The 21,452-nt window shown below is 49.5% G+C and overlaps 1 protein-coding gene across 2 annotated transcripts; it reads left to right on the top strand.

The window, feature by feature from the left end:
- The first annotated feature begins 91 nt into the window (after positions 1 to 91).
- Positions 92 to 20,606, top strand: LOC144137895 (uncharacterized). 2 transcript variants are annotated; one of them, XM_077669912.1, is made up of 8 exons: positions 92 to 276; positions 805 to 911; positions 6,460 to 6,592; positions 7,917 to 8,132; positions 9,514 to 9,678; positions 13,579 to 14,245; positions 14,841 to 14,902; positions 15,291 to 20,606. In XM_077669912.1, exons 1-7 carry the CDS (start codon positions 172 to 174, stop codon positions 14,870 to 14,872), a joined length of 1,425 nt encoding a protein of 474 aa, XP_077526038.1. In that variant the 5' UTR covers positions 92 to 171; the 3' UTR covers positions 14,873 to 14,902; positions 15,291 to 20,606. The 2 variants fall into 2 exon arrangements, with proteins under 2 accessions (XP_077526038.1, XP_077526036.1); XM_077669910.1 differs by having other exon boundaries at positions 93 to 276; positions 20,162 to 20,606.
- Positions 20,607 to 21,452: the final 846 nt, after the last annotated feature.

The raw sequence follows: 21,452 nt of genomic DNA, 5'->3' as shown, positions 1-21,452 counted from the left end.
TATTGGCGCAGTTTTGACTCCACAGGACCTTCGAAACTCCCATTGGAGTGACGTCATTGCAACGAAACCGGACTACTTTTTTGTTTGAACACGCGAACGCGCCGAAAGTGTAGGCTCGCAGCAAGGCATTTTTCTCCGGAATTCTGCGAGTCTCATCTTTTGTGATCGAAAATGGCGCTCGCCTCGGCTAAACAGCTTCTTGATGAATTGATGGGCCGAGATCGAAACCTCGCGCCCGCGGAGAAGAAAAATACGTGTAATTGGGAAGACCCCGACGTAAGTCGCGACCTATTCGCTCAGTTCCTCGATGCGCAAAACTGGGGCCGGAATCGTGCCGCTTCCAATGTCGCTCGCCCTTCGCGCTTTCTTTTCTTGTTTTTTTCGTTCTGTTTCAGTGCGTAATATGCGCCGTAACTTCTTAACTAGCAATACGCGTTTTCAAACAGCAATTTTGTGGTTACCGCATGCGGAGAGTAACTCGCGATCGGCATGTGCGCGGGTTTTTGTGTTTGAAGGCGGTGCAAGTCGTAGTTAGCGAACGTGCTATTGCGCGGTAGCAAGCGGTGTTCTATGTTCTGTGCTTCGCTACGTCGTCTTCTAAGGGGTACTAATTCCGGGTGGACTTTCATGTAGCGGGATTTTTGTAACTGCAAGCATGGTAACATAAGCCGACATGTCGCGTCCATCCGGCGTTTACGTTTACAGCGCGACATTGCTGTTGCGCAGACCTTGTCTGTACTTGCAATTTATGTGTGGCACGATCATGTTAACACCATGTTTACCTTTTTCGATCTTTTTTCGCAGGTTTGCAAGCACTTCTTGGCAAAATTTTGCCCAAATGACCTGTTTGTGAACACCAAGGCAGACTTGGGTCCCTGCAACAAAGTTCACGATGAGCGGCTGAAGAGAGAGTAAGATTTGTCAATGCCGTTCATGTTTGATATTTTCTTATTTTGCCCGCAGTTGGAGCTGCATTGTTTCCTCGTCATAGCTACCTGCTTCACATATGTGTGTGCGAATCTCAAATTAACTGCGGTTGTGGTGTGAAGGTACCTTGCGGGCCAATCTCTCCTGGTTTGGTAGAAGCATATAAATTCCTCAACTAAATGAAATTGCGACCTTTTCAAGTGTTCGCCTACAAGATTGACTTTGTTCTGTGGAAGTTCAACTCTCTGCCTGGGTTCGTGACGACTTCTGGAATACTTGAGACAGCGTTTATATAAAGGGGCCACTGATACGGTGGTAACCTCCCATGAATACACCAATTAATCTACGGCCCTCAGTCCCCAGCGGCTGCGAAGCAACTGACCACGGCGGTGGTCAGACCTGTGACGTAGCAGAGGGTGCTAAGAATACCTGGACCCGGACAGGCCGCCATTGGAATCTGAACCTGGCAACGTTTAACACGCGAACCCTATCTAGTGAAGCGAGTCTAGACGTGTTGTTCGAGGAATTAAAGGGCATTAATGGGATGTTATAGGGCTTAGTGAGGTTAGGAGGACGGGTGAAGCCTTTACGGTGCTGAAAAATGGACACGTGCTATGTTACCGTGGTCTAGTGGACAGAAGAGAACTGGGAGTGGGATTTCTTGTGAATAAAAGCATTGCTGGCAACATAGAAGAATACTATAGCATTAACAAAAGGCTAGCAGGTCTTGTAATTAGGCTCAATAAGAGGTACAAGCTCAAGGTGGTACAGGGCTATGCCCCAACATCTAGCCACGACGACCAGGTAGTGGAACGCTTCTATGAAGATGTAGAATCGGCAATGGCTAAAGTAAAAACACAGTATACCGTAGTTATGGGGGACTTGAATGCTAAAGTAGGCAAGAATCAGGCTGGAGACAAGGCGGTTGGGAACTATGGTCTGGGCTGTAGAAATAGCAGGGGGGACCTACTAGTTGAGTTTGCAGAACGGAATAACCTTCGCATAATGAATACCTTCTTCTGTAAACGGGAGAGCCGGAAGTGGACGTTGAGGAGCCCGAATGGCGACCGTAAAAATGAAACAGACTTCATATTATGCGATAACCCTGGCATCGTGAAGGATGTGGAAGTGCTCGGAAGGGTAAGGTGTAGTGACCACCGTATGGTAAGATCCCGAATTAAGCTAGATTTGAGGAGGGACCGTAGCAAGCTAGTACGAAAAAAGCCGATTAACGAACTAACAGTAAGGCGTAAAGTAGAAGAATTCAGGATCGCACTACAGAACCGATATTCAGCTCTTACTGAGGAAGCCGAGCTTACGACACAGGAAGCCAGCGACAACCTTACACGCATTATCAGGGAGTGTGCAGTAGAAGTCGGGGGCACGATGGCTAGACAGGATACTGGTAAGCTTTCCCAGGAGACGAAAGATTTAATTAGGAAACGGCAAACCATGATAACCTCCACCCCAGCTGACAGAATAGAACTAGCGGAGCTTTCGAAGTTAATCAATAAATCAATAAGCGGAAGACAGCTGACATACGGAAGTATATTATGGAGAGGATTGAATACGCTGTAAAGCACGGAGCTAGCCTGAAAGCGGTGAAGAGGCGTCTTGGCGTGGGGAAAAATCAGATGTATGCACTTAAAGATAAGCAAGTCAAGGTGTTCACAAATAGGGATAAAATAGTCACAGTGGCCGAGGAGTTCTATAGGGACCTGTACAGTAGCAGGTACCGGGATATGCAGGATAATGCTGAGCGACAAAGTAGTTCAGAGGAGATAGGCATCCCACCAGTAACGACCGAAGAAGTAAGGAAGGCGTTGAAAGAAATGAAAAGGGGCAAAGCACCAGGTGAGGATCAGATAACAGCAGACCTCTTGAAGGATGACGGAGAAATTGTACTTGAAAAACTGGCAAACCTGTATACGAAATGCCTAAATAACGGAAGTGTACCGGAATCTTGGAAGAATGCGAACATCATCCTAATCCATAAGAAAGGTGACATGAAGGACTTGAAAAACTACAGGCTGATCAGCTTACTGTCAGTCGTCTACAAGGTACTTACTAAGGTAATCGCTCACAGAATTTCTGCAACCTTAGATTTCAGTCAACCTAAAGAACAAGCAGGGTTCCGTAAAGGTTATTCAACAATGGACCATATTCACACGATCAATCAGGTGATAGAGAAGTGCGCTGAGTATACTGAACCCCTATATATAGCCTTCATAGATTATGAGAAAGCATTTGACTCGGTTGAAACCTTAGCAGTCATTCAGGCACTATGGACTTCATTAGCATTATGTAAAAATACTAGAAAATGTCTACAAGGGATCCACAGCTACCATCATCCTCCATAAGGAGGGCAGTAAAATACCTATAAGGAAGGGCGTCAGACAAGGAGACGCAAGCTCTTCAATGTTATTCACAGCATGTTTACAAGAAGTATTCAAAACGGATTGGGAACAGGTGGGAGTAAGGGTTAATGGAGAATACCTCAGTAACCTCAGATTTGCAGATGACGTTGCCTTGCTAAGTAACTCGGGGGACGAATTGCAAAGCATGCTTTCCACACTGGGCGAACAGAGTAGAACCGTGGGCCTGAAAATTAATATGCAGAAAACTAAAGTAATGATCAATAACCTCGGGACAGCACAGCAGTTTGAGATAGGTGGCGAGGCAGTGGAAGTGGTAAGCGAATATATCTACTTAGGCCAAGTTGTGACCCCAGATCCCAACCACGAAGCAGAGATAATTAGAAGGATCAGAATGGGGCGGGGTGCATATGGCAGACATTCTCAGATAATGAATGGCAGCCTTCCATTGTCCTTGAAGAAGAAAGTGTATGACAGCTGCATCTTACCGGTACTCACCTATGGGGCAGAAACTTGGAGGCTCACTAAGAGGGTTCAACTTAAATTGAGAACGACTCAGCGGGCAATGGAGCAGAAAATGATAGGTGTAACATTAAGGGACAAGAAGAGAGCGGGGTGGGTCAGGGAACAAACGCGTGTTAAGGACATACTAGTAGAAATTAAGAAGAAATGGACGTGGGCCGGGCATGTAATGCGAAGGCAAAATAATCGTTGGTCGTTAAGGGTAACAGAGTGGATCCCTAGAGAAGGCAAGCGTTGCAGGGGGCGACAGAAAGTTAGATGGGCAGATGAGATCAAGAGGTTTGCAGGGATAAATTGGTCACAGTTGGCACAGGACCGCGGTAATTGGAGAAATATGGGAGAGGCCTTTGCCCTGCAGTGGGCGTAGACAGGCTGGTGATGATGATGATGATGATACGGCGTGGAGCTGTATAGGTGGTGTGCACTCCATGTTTGTGGTAATGGCAGCAAGCGGTAGTGGTTTTCAGCTGTAGTCTGGATGTCTTTGTGTGGTGTTCATGGCAGTATTTGACCCAAACTTCTAGGTGCCCTTCGGCTAATGCATAGGTAAAGTTCACTTCGAGCTGAAAAGCGTGCCGAAAATAGTGTGCAGGACATTTATTTCTCATGTCAGCAATGCGAGAAGCTTCTTGCCAGCCACGTGAGTTTTCTGGAGTTTTTATTGTTGGGCAAGGGGCCTTGTTGAAGGTCACAGCCACTTTTATCTTTAAAGGAGCCATGAAGACAAAACAAAGTTTTGGTTCATTCAAAAGATTGCCTCGTTAGAATCATATTGACACCACTTTTAATATAAACTTCGCTCAAATGAGCTGTATGACTGGGAAAAAAGGGAGAGGCCATGTGACCCACTCGCTCATTTCCCGCAACAGAACCTATGATGTCATACCAGCCAGCTCTGCGATTGGCGGAGGCCGGCAAAAGCAAATGCAAATTAGGCAGAGCTTATAAGCCTGCTGAACGGGCTATTTGTGCTTAAATTTTGTCCACATTCTTTTTAAAGCAGTAAGAATGGTGGGACCAACAGTGGGAGTTACGAAAGCACAGGTAAACATAGAAGTACCGATGCGTACTGCTGTTGGTACTGTGGGAAGTATGCTTGGTTTAGCTGCACAGGACTGCGGGCCTTTGGAGTGGTCTCAGACGACACTTGCCGATTGACGCGAGCAACAGTGTCTTACGTGACCATATTTGTCGAGTGAGCACTCTGTTTCACGAAATGATTATTTTCTCCCTGAACAAAAACAAGCCAGGTTCAAATACGGTCAAAAACAAACTAGAGGCAAAAAACGTCTTCCCCACGGTATGGTGGTGCCATCTAGGTTCACTAACGGTAAACAAGGCTTTCCAATCGGCTGCAGAGTGGTCGGTTCCTCTGATGTCATTGCAGACCACGAAAACACGTGATTTAGCGGGAAAATCAAAACTTTAACTTAAATTGATTAATTTCTCAGTGAATAAAGCTTCGTTTGCATCTGGACAAGCGCTCGGGACACAAAAAGCGCGAAATCTTTCCTGGCTCGAGAATTTCGAGCCAGGAGGTCCCCCTGACAATTTACTTCAGGACCTCCTTCTGTACTAACTAACATGAATAACGCATTTTGTAAACCAAACCTTAATGAATAAACCTTGAATAAAACAAACTTGTATTTTGCCTTCATGGCTCCTTTAAAGACCAACTGCACTCAAAATTTCGACTTCTTGAAAACCCTATTTCCGTATAGTCTGCTTAAAAAGAAAGCAACATGCAAAATACAACAGCTGAAATACGCACGTGGACGCCGCAAGCGGCCAGCAAAAATCGGCGATTTTGAAACCGAAACCGAGGAGAGCGCGGCCATTGCAGTGACGTTGCAGCCGTCCAGCGAGCGGCCGGACGGTCACCAGTTCGGGAGAATGTCTGCGCGCAAGCTTTACGCGCGCACGGGGCAGCAGAGCTCGACCGGTTCTCCCGCTGCGTGGCTGGCCAGAGGAAAAAGCCACCGTAGGCTGGAACGTCACAGGCGCGTCATGGCTGTTTACGCGATCCGCCGGCAGGTGCACAGTGGCCTGCGGCGGAGCCTTTTTAAACGCTTCTGACTGATTAACGAGGCGTTTCACGGGGCTACCACTTGTGTCTCAGCTTATTTGGGGTACTTACTACGCATTAAAAACAAATTTGGCCGAGGTGAAATTTGAGTGCAGTTGGCCTTTAAGCCGCGTGTCAAAAAGTGACGTGTGCACGTTTGTAACCCTGCTGTGGTTTGTCTTGTGCATTGGCTCGTGGAACCACAGAAATACGGTAGATGAGTTATTGGGGGGGGGGGGGGGGGGGTTACGAAACGGGCACCTTAATGTGGAGAACAGTCCTATGGAAAAGAGCTTCTTGCTTAAAGATCGTGGGTAGTGAAGATTTGGGCAGAATGTGTGATGCTGAGGGCAAACAGCTTGAAGACCACAAACAGTTCAACAGAGTGGGCATACAGGGACAGGATGACAGGAAGCTATGGGAGGCAGAAAGCTTGGTGGAAGAGGGCTTGACGGAAGTTGTTGAGCGTCGTGTCTGATTTGCACATGCTTTTGGAGAGGCGTTTCGTAGATTTTGCTCTGGTTGCTCCGCAGCCCTGACCCGGTGTTGTTCCTTCTTCTCTGCACTCAGGTACGAGGAGAGTCCCCGGTACCGACAGGAAGGGTACGAGGAGGGCTTCCTGCAGTTCTGCCAGTCGATGCTGTCGGACGTGGAGAAGCGCATCCGCAGGGCGCGGCAGCGGCTGCAGCTCAGCAACCAGGAGGTGCGGGCTGACTTCTCTTGTGGTGATGCAGAGTTGCCCGATACACACCAGTTGCGAGTCTCCCCATAAACCCCATGTATCGAAAGCTGGTCCTTGGTTGGCCACCTGCGCTGGGCGTTGTGGGTACCAGGGTTCTTACTACAGCGACCTAGCTCGCACTCGAGCCTCGGCCGCAAGGCTAGCTCCAATGAACACCGCCACGGACCGCCATTTGGCGTAGTGGCAGCAAACAGCAAGGAACACTCAAGACACAGAAATCTCCAACACAGACATTGTGCCGCAATAAGGAACGTCGGGCACGTCGCTCTATCGCCGCCATGACCACCTTGGTCAGGACGGGAGAAACGGGCGCGAGGGTGGGCGAAGGAAGGCCAAAAAGGAGTAACATGTAGCTAGAGCCGCTCCCCATGATGCCCGGTATCCAAAAAGGGCTTTCGTCCGTCGTCGGCCCCAGACCAACCCGCCCGGAGCTCCCGAACAAACTGGTCCCGTGAGGGAGCCGTCATCCTCCCGCGGCAAGGAAATCCGTGGCCGCAGGGAGAGAGGGACCTCCCCCCTCTCGCCTTTGCGGCGAGCCGAGGCGACAGGGAGCGGTCCGCAATTCCCACAGCGTAAACAGGGTGATGATGTGGCCATCCCTTTTGTTTTGTATAGGTGGGTGCAAGTTTTGCACACTAGCCATCACTTCAAACTAACTACAGAAAAATTAAAAAGAAGGATAGGGATGACCGAGGGTGGGTTTCTCTGTGCAAGTCAATGTCCCTGTGTGCGGCACTCTCGTCCTTATCATCTCTGAGCCCAGGTTGCCGGGTCCGCCACCACCTCTGGCACAGTCTCTCCTAAAGAGAGTTTGAGTAGCCTGCCATCTGTTGGCAGAAAGTTGTAGTAGTACTCAATCACTTGCTACTGCTGCTTTCAGTCAAAAGAAGAACCCTGGAAACACAAGTAAACATCACCTTATTTAATATTTTCTAATTTTAAAAGCAAGGTTTCTTTCATTGAAAGAAAGCTTGCCGTGAACTGTACTGTGAACTGTACCGTTTTCACACAGTTCACAGCATCATGAACTGTGTTGGGTGGCTGCAAGTTTGTATCACTCCTGCCTTGGCCACCAAGAGGTGGCTGGCAGAATGTATTAATTTTTGTTACCGAGTAAATAAAGTCTGTAGCGAAGTTCAGTTTCTGACTACTAGGTGGCGCACCATTACACTTTTGCCCCCCTCAGCTTTGCAACTGGTGTATATATAGTATGGAAGAACTCTTGCGATGTGGTGGCGAGAGTAGGTTCAATGATGGCGGTTCCTCCTGTTCCTGCACCATCCAGGGCGGAGTGGTGATCAAGCCCAAGGAGCCATCGGGCCCGACGGACGAGCGGGTGGTGGTGCTGAACGAGCGCATCCAGGGGCTGCTGCAGCAGGTGGAGCAGCTCGGCTGCGAGGGCAAGGTGGAGGAGGCCCAGGGCGTCATGAAGCTCTGCGACCAGCTCAAGGAGGAGCGCCGGGCCCTCGACAAGGACTCTGACACGGCCCACTGGCTGCGGGTGAGCACCGGGTGTGACACTGGGGCAGACTTGGTGTAGCACGGGCGCACTGAGTCCTTGCACTGGATCATGTTTGGGAAGGCAAGAGAGTAGCTGGCGTCTTCTTGGTGCTTGGTGTTAAGGTGTCTGCACTGGCTGCGAGTGAGCACTGGGTGTGGCCCTGGAGTGCACTGGGGGTGACACTGGGGCAAGCTTGGTGTAGCGTGGGCACACTGGGTGTGGGGCATTTCCTTGCACTGGATCGTGTTCTGGAATGCAAGGGGGTAGCTGGCGTCTTGTTCCAAGAAGTCTGTAAATGGTGCTTGGTGTTCAGTGGTGTGTTTGTTAGTTTACTGAGTTTATTGATTGGTACTGCAATCTCGTTTGGGGATTTTGGCAGGAGGGTGTAGATATTTTAGAACATGAAAAGGCAAGCAACAAATAGGATGCACTGGAGTAAATAAACTAATATAAACAAAATTATCAGGTCTATGGTCAATACTAATCTAAACACGATGTGAACAAGGTAAGTGAAGGCTGTTCAATTTTGTGTTAGTGAATTGGTTGTTGCTTTCAGTCGAGCTGCGTGGAGCAGTCATTCTTGGTTGGTGGGAGCGAGCTTTTTTGTGGTCACTTGGCTGGACTTGTGAAAAAAAGGCTTCTAACTTTTTTTAATAATTTTTTTTTTGTCACCTATTATTCGCAATGAATTTTGGTAACTTCTGGCAGCCTGTGGCACTTCCAGTGAAAATTGTAGCCATAGCCTAGAGAGGATTTCTGACTACCGTATAAGAAAAAAATAAAGCTAGTACGACATTAAAAGTTTCTGGTACAAGCTCCCAAAACATTGCATCCGCATCACCGACTCGAACGTCTATCTCTTGTTATGTCTTGGGGAAATTTGCTTTACATTGCGAAGGAATAGGAACTTGCGCATAAACTGTGCCCTAGGAGAAAGTGAACTCTGGCAAAGGTCTGAGTTCTGTTCGTGTAAAAAATGTGCATTTTGCAACCGTTTTAGGGTGTGACAAAGTTGCACTTGTGACGCCTGAACCTGTTCCAATATGGAAGGTTGGGCGAGTTTGGGGGTGTTCATGTTGGAGTGTAGAGGTCAAACAGAGGAAGGACAGAATAAGATAGCTCAAGACAGTGTTCATCCTGTGCTTTCTTCCTCGGTCCTTCGTCTGTTTGAGCAGTACCACTTCAACATTAACCTGCAGCACTCCCATTCACAGAAACTTATGGCCCACCTTGCTTCTACCGCACCACATGCACGTTATCGCTCGGAGCCAATTAGACTTAGCTTCGAAGCGAACACGAAGTGGACAGAGCTCAGAATTCCACCCCTTGGTGTTTCTTTCCTGCTTCTTGGGATGGATTCTGAACCGACACCTGATTGCAGCAAACGGCGGAGCTGGCTGCGGCCCAGGAGAAGCAGATGGAGGTGTGCGACATCTGCGGGGCCTTCCTGATCGTCGGGGACGCGCAGCAGCGTGTGGACGACCACTTAATGGGCAAGCAGCACATGGGCTACGCCAAGCTCAAGGAGGCCGTCGAGGAGATTGTGGTGAGTGCTGGCCACGGCCGTCCTGACTTGTGATCCCCGGAGCTTGATCGTTGCGTCGTCGTCAACAGCGGCTGTGAATTTCAGCAGGTCCCCCGTACCCGTCTGAGTAATGTGGCTACCAGGGGTTGTTCAATCTACACATCACCTAAGGAGTGGAATTGGGATGCCGAGGCATTCGTTGGAATCCGCAAAAAATACCTCAGCATTGTCTCTAGCATTGCGGAAACTTGGCTGCTCTGTAATGTGCTGTTGTGTGAAATCAACTTGCAGCTGTAGCAATTGCAACAATAGCTGTCAGCGTCGTCGTGTGTTCCTGGGGCCGTGTAAACCACTTTCTCTGCTATTTGCAAAATAACAATAGACCCTGTATACACTAAACAGACTTGAAAGAAACTTGTGTGATTGTGAAGGGCTTTACTTATTCCCTTTGTGCGCTGTGCTACGTCGTTGGTCTGTTCAGAAGAGTACTGTGTACAGCTCCAGCACGCTATTGTCTTTGTCGCATGTGATGTGGGCATGCTTAAGAAAGACCTCAGCCAGATTCGTGGGAATGGGACTGAGGCTGAAATCTCTTTTGGGCTATGAATATTGTAACCACTATTATCTGCAGCAAACACTTCGTTCTAGGCTGTAGCATGAGGTCGCGGGTTCGATTCCCGGCCGCGGCGGCCGCTTTTCTGATGGAGGCGAAAAGCAAAAACGCCCGTGTGTACGAGATTTCGGCGCACGTTAAAGATCCCCAGGTAGTAAAAATTAATCAGGAGCCCTCCACTACGGCGCGCCTCATCGCCTGCGTTGCGTCGGCGCGTTAAACCCTACAATCAATCAATCAATCGTTCTAGGCTGTGTCTAGCGTTCTGTCCAGATGGAACAATAACAAGTGTAGGCTTGTGCGAATAGTGATATTTTAGTCTGAAGCGAATTCGAAGCGAATAGTCCTAGGGGTCGAATACTTTCGAAGCGAATTCGAATAGCTGTCAGGTGTCACTGAGACATTCCGGTAAAAAAGTTCTACAGTAAAATCTCGATGATACGAATATCGCGGGACCGCGAAAAATATTCGTATCATCCGAAATTCGTATGAACCAACACAGACCAAGAAATTGAGCACTGAAAAAGGTTTTCATTTAATTCTTTTCTTATTTTCGCATGGAGAAATCTGTGACGTTTTTCTGCTTGTTCTTAACCTCCATGTCGCCGAGCGGTAATTTCTGGACTTTCGTCTATTCACTCGCGGTGCCCAAGCTCACTTCAGGAGCGTTTTTGCACGCGATTCATGCGCGTCGGCATTGCGCGCGCGATTTTAACGCCTGCCTTGGCGATTCCGCGCTCGGCTGTGCCTCTGTCAGAAAATGACACGCGTGGCAGTGGGAGGAGCCTGGTGCAAATGGGAAGGCGTGCACGGGCGGCAGTTTCGAAGCGCTCGAGACAGCTGGCTGGCTCCACAGGAGACGTTTAGGCTTAGCACCCCGGCAGATATTTCATAGGCGCTTTCACTCGCGGCGCGGATGATTTTTTATAGCACCATTTTCGTCCACATTGTTAGCTCGTTTACCGTACAAGAAACTTCGTGTGTGCTTTGAGCGGTATCTTAAGTAGCGGTTAGAAGCGGTGGCTCGAGCGCCCCGCACCACTTCGGTACCGTAGGTGCCGCCTGGTTGCCGCGGCCGGCCGGCAGCGTGCGAGTGGTTTCGCGGCGGCGTCAGCGCGCCTGTGGAGTCCGCGGCGCGTTTTTGCGAACAAAAAACAACAGCTCGGCCGTTCCTGGAGAAAGAGCCTGTACGTCACCGTCTCTCGCTCGTTCGTCAGTCGGGCGCCTCGCCGGCTCGTTTGTATCATCCGCCGGGCCGCGCAGGCCCGTTCGCGAGAGCCGAAATTTTTCCCATTGTTGCAGTGGGAACAATTTCATTGTTTGAAACAAGGAAACAGGAGTCTCGACTACCCTGCCGAACATGCGCGAAGGCTGGGACGAAGCGGCAACGCTTTGAATGTGGCTTAGCTTGTCTTGGCTCCACATGTAGTCAATATGTAGGACTGATGTCGATGGCACTGCGGCGTGCCTAACGAAACCGAAACTTGAACGAAGTTTTGATATTCGTTCATCCCGAATACTTTGAAATATCGGAAATTTTAAATTCGAGTTGAAGCGAATTCGAATACTGTAATATTCGTTCAAATATTCGAAGCGCCCGAATATTTGCACAAGCCTAAACAAGTGCGAAAGTTCCGTCTAGACGGAACAAAGTTCTGCGGGTAACCTTCCGTCTCGACGGAATCCAAACAAAGAGCTTAGTCTTTCATTTACACGGAACCAACGTTGTGATTGTATAGTTTCGTCCAAATGGAATGAAAACCAGCCGATTAGTCGCCATTTCTCGTCTTGGGTCTTGGTGTGGCAGCATTGCCTCTGCTTATGGATGTTACAGTCGCGGGTTTGATTCCCCACGGTTTGCATTCATTATTACAGTAGAATCTCGATGATACGATTCTGGGTGATACGAATTTCGGGATGATACGAATTTCTGAAAAGTCCCGGCAAAATTGCATTGTTTGCAATGGGAAAAATTTCGGCTGTTGGACCTGTGCGGCCCGGCGGATGATACGAACGAGCCGGCGAGGCGCCCGACTGCCGAACAAGCAAGTGACGGCTCTCTCTCCCCATTTGTCACTCTTTTTTCTCCAGAAACGGCCGGGCTGTTGTTTTCTGCTCGCGAAAACGCGCCCCGCACGCCCCATGCCCGCCGCGAAACCTCTCGCACGCTGCGCGCGCCGCGGCCGGCGGCGACAACATGGCGGCGGCTTCGGCCGTGAAGTGGCACGGCCGCTTGAGCGACTGCTTCTAGCCGCTCTTTAAAATGCCGCTCAAGGCAGGCACGAAGTTTCTTGTGCAGTAAAGGAGCTGATCACGTTGGCGAAAACGGTACTATAAAACACCATCCGCGCCGCTAGTGAAAGCGCCCATAAAATATCTGCCGGAGTGCTAAGCCTAAACATCTCGGGTGGAGCCAGCGGGCTGTCTCGACCGTTTCGCAAGTCGTCAGCGTCTTTTTCTGACCGAGGTAGGAGATACCGCGGGCGCAAAATCGTCAATGTGGCCGTGACAATACAGCGCGCGCAAAGCCGAGGCGTGCGAATCGCGTGCAAAAAAGCACCATGCGGTTCACGCTTGACTGTTGCGGCGTGTAGCGAGCTTGGACACCGGGAGTGAGGAGACAAGCGCGAAGCTAGGCGAAGCATTACGCGTGCCAGAAAGGACTGCTTTGTGACGTGGGGGTTTAAAAAAAAGCAGAAAAAATCACAGATTTGTTCACGCGAAAGTAAGAAAAGAAATAAACGAAAACTTTTTTCAGCGCTCAATTTTTTGGTCTGTGTTGGTTCATACGAATTTCGGATGATACGAATATTTTTCGCGGTCCCGCGAGATTCGTATCATCGAGATTCTACTGTATTATTATTATTTTGGTTGCCGTGCCTAGCTTTTTGTAATAGCTATACTTCACGCCTGCTTTACAATTCATGCGGCGAGGGCAGTCGGTCGTGATTTTTACTCAACTGGCCGAACCGCTACCGCTCCTTGAAGCCACGGCCGATGTAGCCATCGGTAGAGTTACGTCCGATCATCTGTAATTATTGACACTGATTAATAATTACCAGTGACTCTGGCTAATCAGTGAGTGGGAGCAGTTTGGCCAATTGGGTAAAAATCAAGAAGGCGACTCTTGCTGAAATATTGTGAAGGGGGTGGCGGCTTGGAAAGGGGAGAGATAGAGGCCTACAAGTTGTAGCCACTTAGAACAAGCTGTCAAGGAAATGTGCTCTGCCTTCTCCATTTGCTAGCTCTGCAGCATTTGTTTTGTGGCGTTCTTAGTAGTTCTGGCCCTTTTTTACTTTTTTGCACAGAACCGCCGTGAGAAAGAGCGCGAAGAAAAGGAGAAGCAGCGCGAGAAAGAAAGGGAGCGCAGAAGGAGGCGTGAGGAGGAAGAGCTTCGAGGCCGTCGTGGCCTTGACCCACTACGGGATGACCGCCGTGACCGTGACGATAAGAGGCACCGGAGTCGGTCCCCGCGAGACGACCGGAGAGACCGCCCAGATGACCGGAGGCGGGACGATGACCGCCGGCGTGACGACGACCGCAAACGGGACGATGACCGGAGACGCGATGACGATAGGAAGCGTGATGATGAACGGAGGCGGGACGATGACCGCAAGCGTGACGACGACCGCAAGCGTTCCGATGGTGACCGAAGGCGGGATGATGACCGTCGGCGTGATGACGATCGGAAACGGGACGATGGCCGCAACAAACGGGATGACGACCGCAGCAAGCGGGATGACGACCGCAGGCGTGACGACGACGACCGGCGAAAGGACCGGAGCCGGCGTGACGACGACCGGAGCGGCAGTGGGCGCCGGGACGAGGAGCGCAGCAGCAGTCGTCGCAACGACGACGACCGGAGCAGTCGGAGTGACCGGAGTTCGCATCGGGAGTCACGGTCATCTGGGCACGACCGGGACAAGCACCACAGCAAGAGCGACCGTGACTCGCACCGCAGCTCATCCTCTAGGGGTGAGGGACTTCGTTATTGAGCAAAGTCACTCTGTATGCGTTGCACATGTGCAAGCCTTAATGTGCAAGCCTTATATGTCTCCCTCAATGACCCCAGCGGCAGTACGAATGGTACGAAAACCTAATAAAGGGCAGAAGCGAACCAAAGCGTGCCAGATGTGTATTGAGGTGATTAAGGATTAGCAGAGTTTTTAATGAGGGTCTAGTGATTGATGGTGATCAATATGGTAGATTGAGAGAGAATAATGATTAATTGATAGTAATGATAAAGATGGATTGATTGAGGTGGATTAAGGATGGTAAAATAAATGGCTGCTGTATCGACAGGTATATAGAAGGTACCTGTCACAAAGCACACCAGGTGAAAGCCGTCAGAGCATGTAAGCGGACTTCACTGCTCTGAGAAATTTTTTGTTACGTGTAGCGTTCCACAGTTCACCATTTAGTTCAGCCGGAAATTGCTGAACGTTGCGGGCTACACCTTCTCGGCCGCTTTTAACCTTCGCTGGTCTACGTGTCTATTCTTGATCCGTATTTTTTCTCATAGAAAGGGCCTGTTTCTGTTAAGTCACAGGGTATTTTCTATCGCTTTCAGTGAGCAACGGCGACTCCAGCCCTCGGCACTGAGAGTCGACAAGTGAGTTCTCGGGATAACAGGTAGGTGTCACCCGGCAGGCATGACCTTTCCTATGTCTCTCTGGGCTGTACTTTTTCGTTTGTATCTTTCTTTCGCTCTCTCTCTCGCTCTCCTCTTTCTTTTGGGGTACTTTCGGCAGGGCCTCCTTTTTTTTACGCTCTCTTACCTGTTTGTGAGGGGGATTCAGTTGCACCGGAGGGGTGGTTACAGCCCCGCCTTTCTTTCTCTGTGTGTCGGCGGTTGTTCGGGGTTTTCTGTCTGGGGTGTGTGTGTGTGTGTGGGGGTAGGATGGCGGGGTGTGCCACCGGCCGTTGTGGCTCCGTGTGGAGACTGTTGGCCGATGATGACCGGAGACGCCTGGCCGTGCAACTTGTTGCCCTTCCCCTCCCCCTCCTTCGCTCCCTTCAGCGGGGTGGCTGGCCGCTAGGAGCCCGTCTCAAGCGAGCGTTTCGGAGCGAGGGTGTTCATTCTTAACAGGCGAGTAAAAGCACCAGGTATGGCCTCCAAACCACAACACACGAGCGTCTCGGGGCGACGCGCCGTCTCTGCCACGCCGCACCAACTCTTTTGTGCCGCGGAGTAGACCGTGCGGGTGGCATTGTCTTCTTGGGTGTCTCTTCCCACGCCCGCCTTTGAACGTCTGCATTCTTAAGTTTACCGGGGGAGTCTTGCGGTGTGTGCACTGTGGGAACCTCCCCACTTCCGCCGATCTTTGTCAGGCCGTTTTAAAATGCATGAATTTCAGCTCGGAGGGTAGGTACGAAACACGCTGTTAACTTGCGCTGCGGACAGTTTTACTGTTATCTTAGGTTTGGAAGTGATAAAATTAATTTCTCAATAGAAGTAACTTGGCCTACTGCAGGCAATAGTAGAACACAGAACCTAAATTTGCAGGGTATATTTTATGCCAGAGAAAGTTCAAAAGTAGATTTGTACTAAAAGAAAGCAGAGGGGTAGGGGCGGGACGAAAACCAATGCAACGGGGGTAAAGTAAAGCGTCTTCTAGAGCTGGAGTGGGTTTGACAGCTGTGCCAGGGGTAGGGGAGGCTGTTCATGTGTTCAATCCGGAACAAAATCGATCCAAGCATGGTACGATCTACTTCTAATTATGCGCACCGCACGGGAACCTATTCGGTGCATGGTTCGGCATGGTTTTGGTGCATGACGCGACTACATAGCAGGGCCGGGGGTACTACTGACTGCAGAACGGGAGAGGTGGGAAGAAAGCCATTGCTGTTTCGTGCGACACGTATTTGAAAGCGGTGGGCTCTTACTTTCAGAGCTGGCAGGCTTTGGTGCCCGTCCCGGCACCAAACGTGTATGACTACTTCCCCCAAACATTATGCGTGACCTATCAAACGTGACAAGTGCTTTCACAAGTAAGTTCTGTTGTTTCGGTTTCGGGCGGCGGCCATGCTGAGAAGCGCACGCAACGTCACAGGTGACGCAATCTGATATGTCTCTGTTGCGCGGCTCGCTCTGACAAGGTTTTTGCTGCTGCTGCTGCTACTGAAGTTGCCTGTCTGTCGTCTTTTCTCACTTTGTGTGTATTGAATTATTACGAGGTGGGCGGAGGAGTGCTGAGCGTTTAATTGACCGATTTCACACTTGGAAAGTAAGAACCCTTGCAAGCGTGCAGTTTCGCGCATTGTATTTGTGACTCTCTGCCCGAACTAACAAACTTTGTCACTTGGTATATTGTAGCGATATGAAACGACATGTGTAGCCAATTTGTTTTTCTGCTCTTTCATAGGTAAACGATGCAGGGGCCTATTTTTTGTGGCGTAGACTCGTGTCGTATCATCTTCGAACACTTCATCCGATCATTACATCCAGCCGTATTCACCCACTCTTCCATCATGGGGGAAGCATGGAGCCTTTGAGCACAGCAGCAATTCTACTCGATCTGTACACAAATGCACATAGACGCACCAGTGGAGCCCATCACACAAGCAGCAGTCCAGATAGTGCAAACCTAAGACAGTGGCTGCGTGTAGTTTAGTATTGCAGGACTATTGAAAACTTTCGATAGCTGACTTTAGGAAGACCGTCGAAAGATTGATAACACAGTCTACGCTTGTTACAACAGACCCTCTTAATCCGAAAAAAAAAACGTCCGCTGTAGCCGAAGTATGCAGTATCCGACCGGGTTGGGGGGTGGAGGGGGAGGAGGTATACGAGCACAAAAGTGTGTACTTTGACCAGTACTGCATATACATGCTACAGACACTGCTCTTTCTACGTACCTGCAGCACCTCTGTACAGCGTTCACGCGGGGAAAAGAATCACCTAAAATCCGTGTTTCCGAAGCTTAGCACTGGCACTTGGAAAAGGCCTAGCACATGCGGTCGAGTGCGTAAAGACGCACGCTAAGCTGAGCAAAGAAAGCAAGAATATAACAAGGAGCAATTACTAACCTGCTATAAAATCAGTCGTAGCTAGCAGAATTAGCAAGGCTCTTTTAAAACCCCTCGTGACGAGGCACCGTTCGTCAAGCAAATCGGATCACTGCTTGACGTTCCCCCAAGGCAGCTTCCGCATTTCTTATAATTATAGTCTGGGCATAAAGCAGCTGATACAAAATAATCTGATGGACAGCTGTAAATGTCGAATGTTCTACTAGTACTGTGAACGGCCCCCGGCAGATTGCCCACAATGGGTGTGAGCTAACCTCCTCCTTTAGGTATTTCTTACCTTTTTCACCGGACGGAATGGGAATGATGCATGCGTGGGAATAATAAAGGCCGAGCTTCACTGAACCTGAGTTCTTTATTACATAAAAAACCTGTGAAGATGCACGGCAGACTCGACTTGGAGTGCGTCACTTTGCGTATTTGAAAGCGCTGTTGTTCAATCTCACTAGTCGCGTTTATCGGCAGGGGCCTTGTTCTTGACGGTTGAATGGACCGCCTGCTTAGATAGGCCTGTACTTTTGGCGATGTCGGCCTGTTTTTCGTCGTGTTCGACAGCGTTAATCATGCTTCGTTCATCCGTCAGTGAAATCAGCTAGCCTGCCGCTCATGCCGCTGTTCGCACAAAAAAAAAAAAAAAAAAAGGCCAGCGGCACTGGCTTGGCTTGGCTGCGCCAACAGGCAGGCTACCAACAATGTTGCCAGACATAGCAGTTTCCTTGCCAAAATAAACAAAAAAAAAGCATATCAGGTGCCGGCACCGCGGAAGTCTGCAATAAGCATTCAGTCAAAACATTTTTCGCCTAGAATTTAGTCTGTTGTAGCCAATAGTCCGCTATAGCCGGGTCCGTTATGAGCGGAGTGGACTCCACTTAAAATGTGTGGGGACCAAACAAACCAACAGAAATGGTCTGTTGTAACCGCAAGTCCGTTGTTGCCGGATCCGCTGTAACGAGTGTAGACTGTAGTGATAGTCTATCGATAGCTTTGCATTGCTACACCCTGTGCATTACAGAAGATTTATGGTGGATATCCGGCATTTTATGTACCACGCTCCTGTAACTGCTTCACGGAGCAGGTGTGTGTAGCGTGACAGTTTATCAGACAAATGGCACTTGTTGCAGATCGTGTAAGCGAACAGATTGCTGTGTCACCTTTGGTGTGTTATGCAGCTTCAGTTAAGCCTAGATCTTAGCACAGTGGTCCCTAGTAATAAAACCTGCTAGCTCCTTCAGGAGCACGCTGCAAAATGCAGAACGAGCCATTTCATGTTTATACGGGAGGAGATGCGTGTTGTTTATACTACTAGGATAGCGAACGCCGTCAGGTGGCAAGTAATTGAAACATTTGGCAGGTTTGAAGGCATTTGTGCAGCAGGTTAGGGCGACAAGTCTGATTCAAGGCATACCGGAATAGTGTTTTTAAGGAATTTATTTTGCTTTTTGAAGTTGAAGTTTGTGCAGGAAAAACGTAACATTACAACGGCACTTTTTGCAAACAGCGTTAGAACGAGATTGTGGGGGAGCAACTCGACGATCTTGTGCTCTCGGCTTAAAGGAGGGGGGGAACTTGCGTGGAATTGTGACATCAGGAACCTGTTTTGTTTGTGTCGCATCGTTACACAAAAAAAAATGCTGTTCAAACATGTATTGCTCACTGGGGCGACTTTGTTTTGTTACCAAGGGGGAGAGGAGACGCCGCTCGACCGTGCGTGGGTTAACAAGTGCCACCGCTTCTTTTGCTTTCTAGCACATAGAGTACAGAGTATGGCAAGTGTTGATGTGTAACAATGTGGTGATGTAACGAATGATTGGGCCGCGTGGAGAAACGCAGCGGCCGCTCGGGCAAATGGCGACGGCGCCCGCCCCCCTGTTCTTCCGACTCACTCCGTCACAGGTGGGATCATAACGCCACTCTTGGACACTCTCCAGGCACTGTTGGAGTCTGTTTTGTCATTGTTGTTTTGCCTCCTTCACGATGTTTCTTTGCTCCCTTCCTCCCCCTCTGTGTAGGAGCCTTTCTTTGTACTTGGGGCCGTGCAAACGCGTACGCAACGTGTGGCATCTTTAGTTGAAGAACAAAGTATGTGCTGTCTAGGTTGTTGCCGTCTCATGAAAATGGCTCGTACCATCGCTTGCATCGGACATACTCGCCAAGATGCCAGACGTTGCTATGTGGGTTGCACAGGGTCTTGGTGCCATTTTGTGGGGGAGTGGATGCATTTGTTTTCTTGGCCTGAAGTAGCATTTTATCATTGCACCAGGGGTGTACATTTCCAGGGGTGTCTGCATGTTATGTAGGTAATCAGTTGGGGGTAGTGACAGTGTCCTGTCTTATCACCAGGGAAAGGGCCGCAGTCAAACATGCAGTGAGCGGCAGATTTCGTAGATTGGTGCGTGAAGCCGAAAGAGTGCAGTTTTAATGCCCTCAGTGCGTGCAAAGCAGTAGACTTAATTTTAAAGTGTAACTGTCGTGTAGTCCTCGACAGTAGACCCTAGTTGCTGCAGGAAAAGTATTTATTTTTAATTTGTACAGCAATTTAATTAGTCCGTATTACTACGGCATGAAATTTTAACCAGGAACAGAGGCAAAATAAGGGGAGGGGCATCAGGGGCAACAAAAAAGAGCTGGATATCATTAGCACAACCAGCCTGTATTTTTTTTTTTTTTTTTTTTTCAAGGGACGGGTTAGATGAGAAGTATCCACAGAGCGAATCTGTTAACATGTGTGACAAAAAGATTGAAATCGACAGCGAACTCAACTGTGCTGTGGGGAAAGACAAAATGCACCACCCACCTGGCAGGTGTAGGCGAACACTGCGCCGTTTCGGGCCGCTCACACCCCGGACGTCTCTTCTGTGTTTCCAGCAACAGGTAGAAGAAAGCGGGAAGCGGGGAGAGCGCAGCAACTCAAGGCGAGATTTTCGGAGCGACAGCGCAACTACCTGGCCTCCCCCGGTGCTGCCTCAACCCTTCGCGGAGCAAGAACAAAGAAAAAGAAAAAAGCGCCAAACCATCCACTTCGAAAGAAGGTGCTCCTTTGCTTTCTGTTTACCTCACAATTAAGTTGAGAGAGAGAGAAAAAAAAATGTTGGTCTGACCATTTTCTGCTCCCATCCATCTCCTCTGGTCATGCGCACTTTTCCTCCTTCCTTTCCCTTCATTCCATGTCCCCCTTCCCTCCTCCTCCTTTTTCACTCAAGCTATATTAGTGTGGTGTTGCTAAGTGTAAATGAATTGTGTTATTCTACTTCATGCATCCATGGCTGCAACCCTCCGAGTTGAAAAATAAAGCGATGATGTAAAAGCTCTGCGTTTGTGTTACTTTTGGGGCAGCTGCATTGGACGTTGCAGCCCAGGTCTGGCTTGCAGACCGGTCCAGATTGCTTGCAATGTGTTATGGGTCAGCTGTCTCTGGTGACATTTCGTTCCCAGATAGGGATGCGCACCCACTGCCATCTGTTGCAGATTTAGTAAGGAAGAGGAAGAGGACAAAGGCGGCTAACCGCCAGAAGAGGACAAAGGCGGCTAACCGCCAACTATCATTACTATCGGCTAGACGAGAAAGAAGCGAAAAAAACTCGGTCCGGCTCAGCCATGGCCTCACGTCTGCATCCCGTTCCATAACATTTCTGGTGCCGTGAAACCCGGGAACGACGGACCAGCGGACTTCACGGCGCAGCGCCTTCAAGGTAGTGCGTGGCCTCAGGTTCGTCGTATTTTCTCATTTCGGAGGCCTCGCCCTTAAACGTTGCCTGCCATGGCGGCGTGCTGGACGCAGACCCCTCGCCTAGAACCCGGAGATGAGCCCCACCCATCGGACCATCCCGACCCTTGCTTCGCTGCGCTCCCTGGTTCTGATGACTGGCAGGTCGTAGAAAGACTTCGAATTTCGCGGGTCATCCTCCGGGCGGACATAACTGAATTAGCCAGTACAACTGTTCGTGCCTTGCAATCGTCAACACCGAATATCAGTTTGCTTATGGATTTGTGCCGTGAGGTAGAAAAAAAACAGGATCAACTTCGAAAGCTTGACGGGATGATTCAGAACCTTCTCGACTTTGACACCTTCGTAAAGGACTTAGAAGAGGCCGACGAGTACTCATACACAGTCAGTCGCGCTAAGGTTTCGCTAAAGGAGCGAATTTCTCAGGCAACG

Source organism: Haemaphysalis longicornis, unplaced genomic scaffold (genome assembly GCF_048455015.1).
Source record: "Haemaphysalis longicornis isolate Haplotype H1 unplaced genomic scaffold, Haemaphysalis longicornis Haplotype H1 scaffold_5, whole genome shotgun sequence".
NCBI classification, from domain to species: domain Eukaryota; kingdom Metazoa; phylum Arthropoda; class Arachnida; order Ixodida; family Ixodidae; genus Haemaphysalis; species Haemaphysalis longicornis.
Note: the sequence above shows the minus strand (reverse complement) of the source record. Positions and strands in the feature narration are given on the sequence as shown.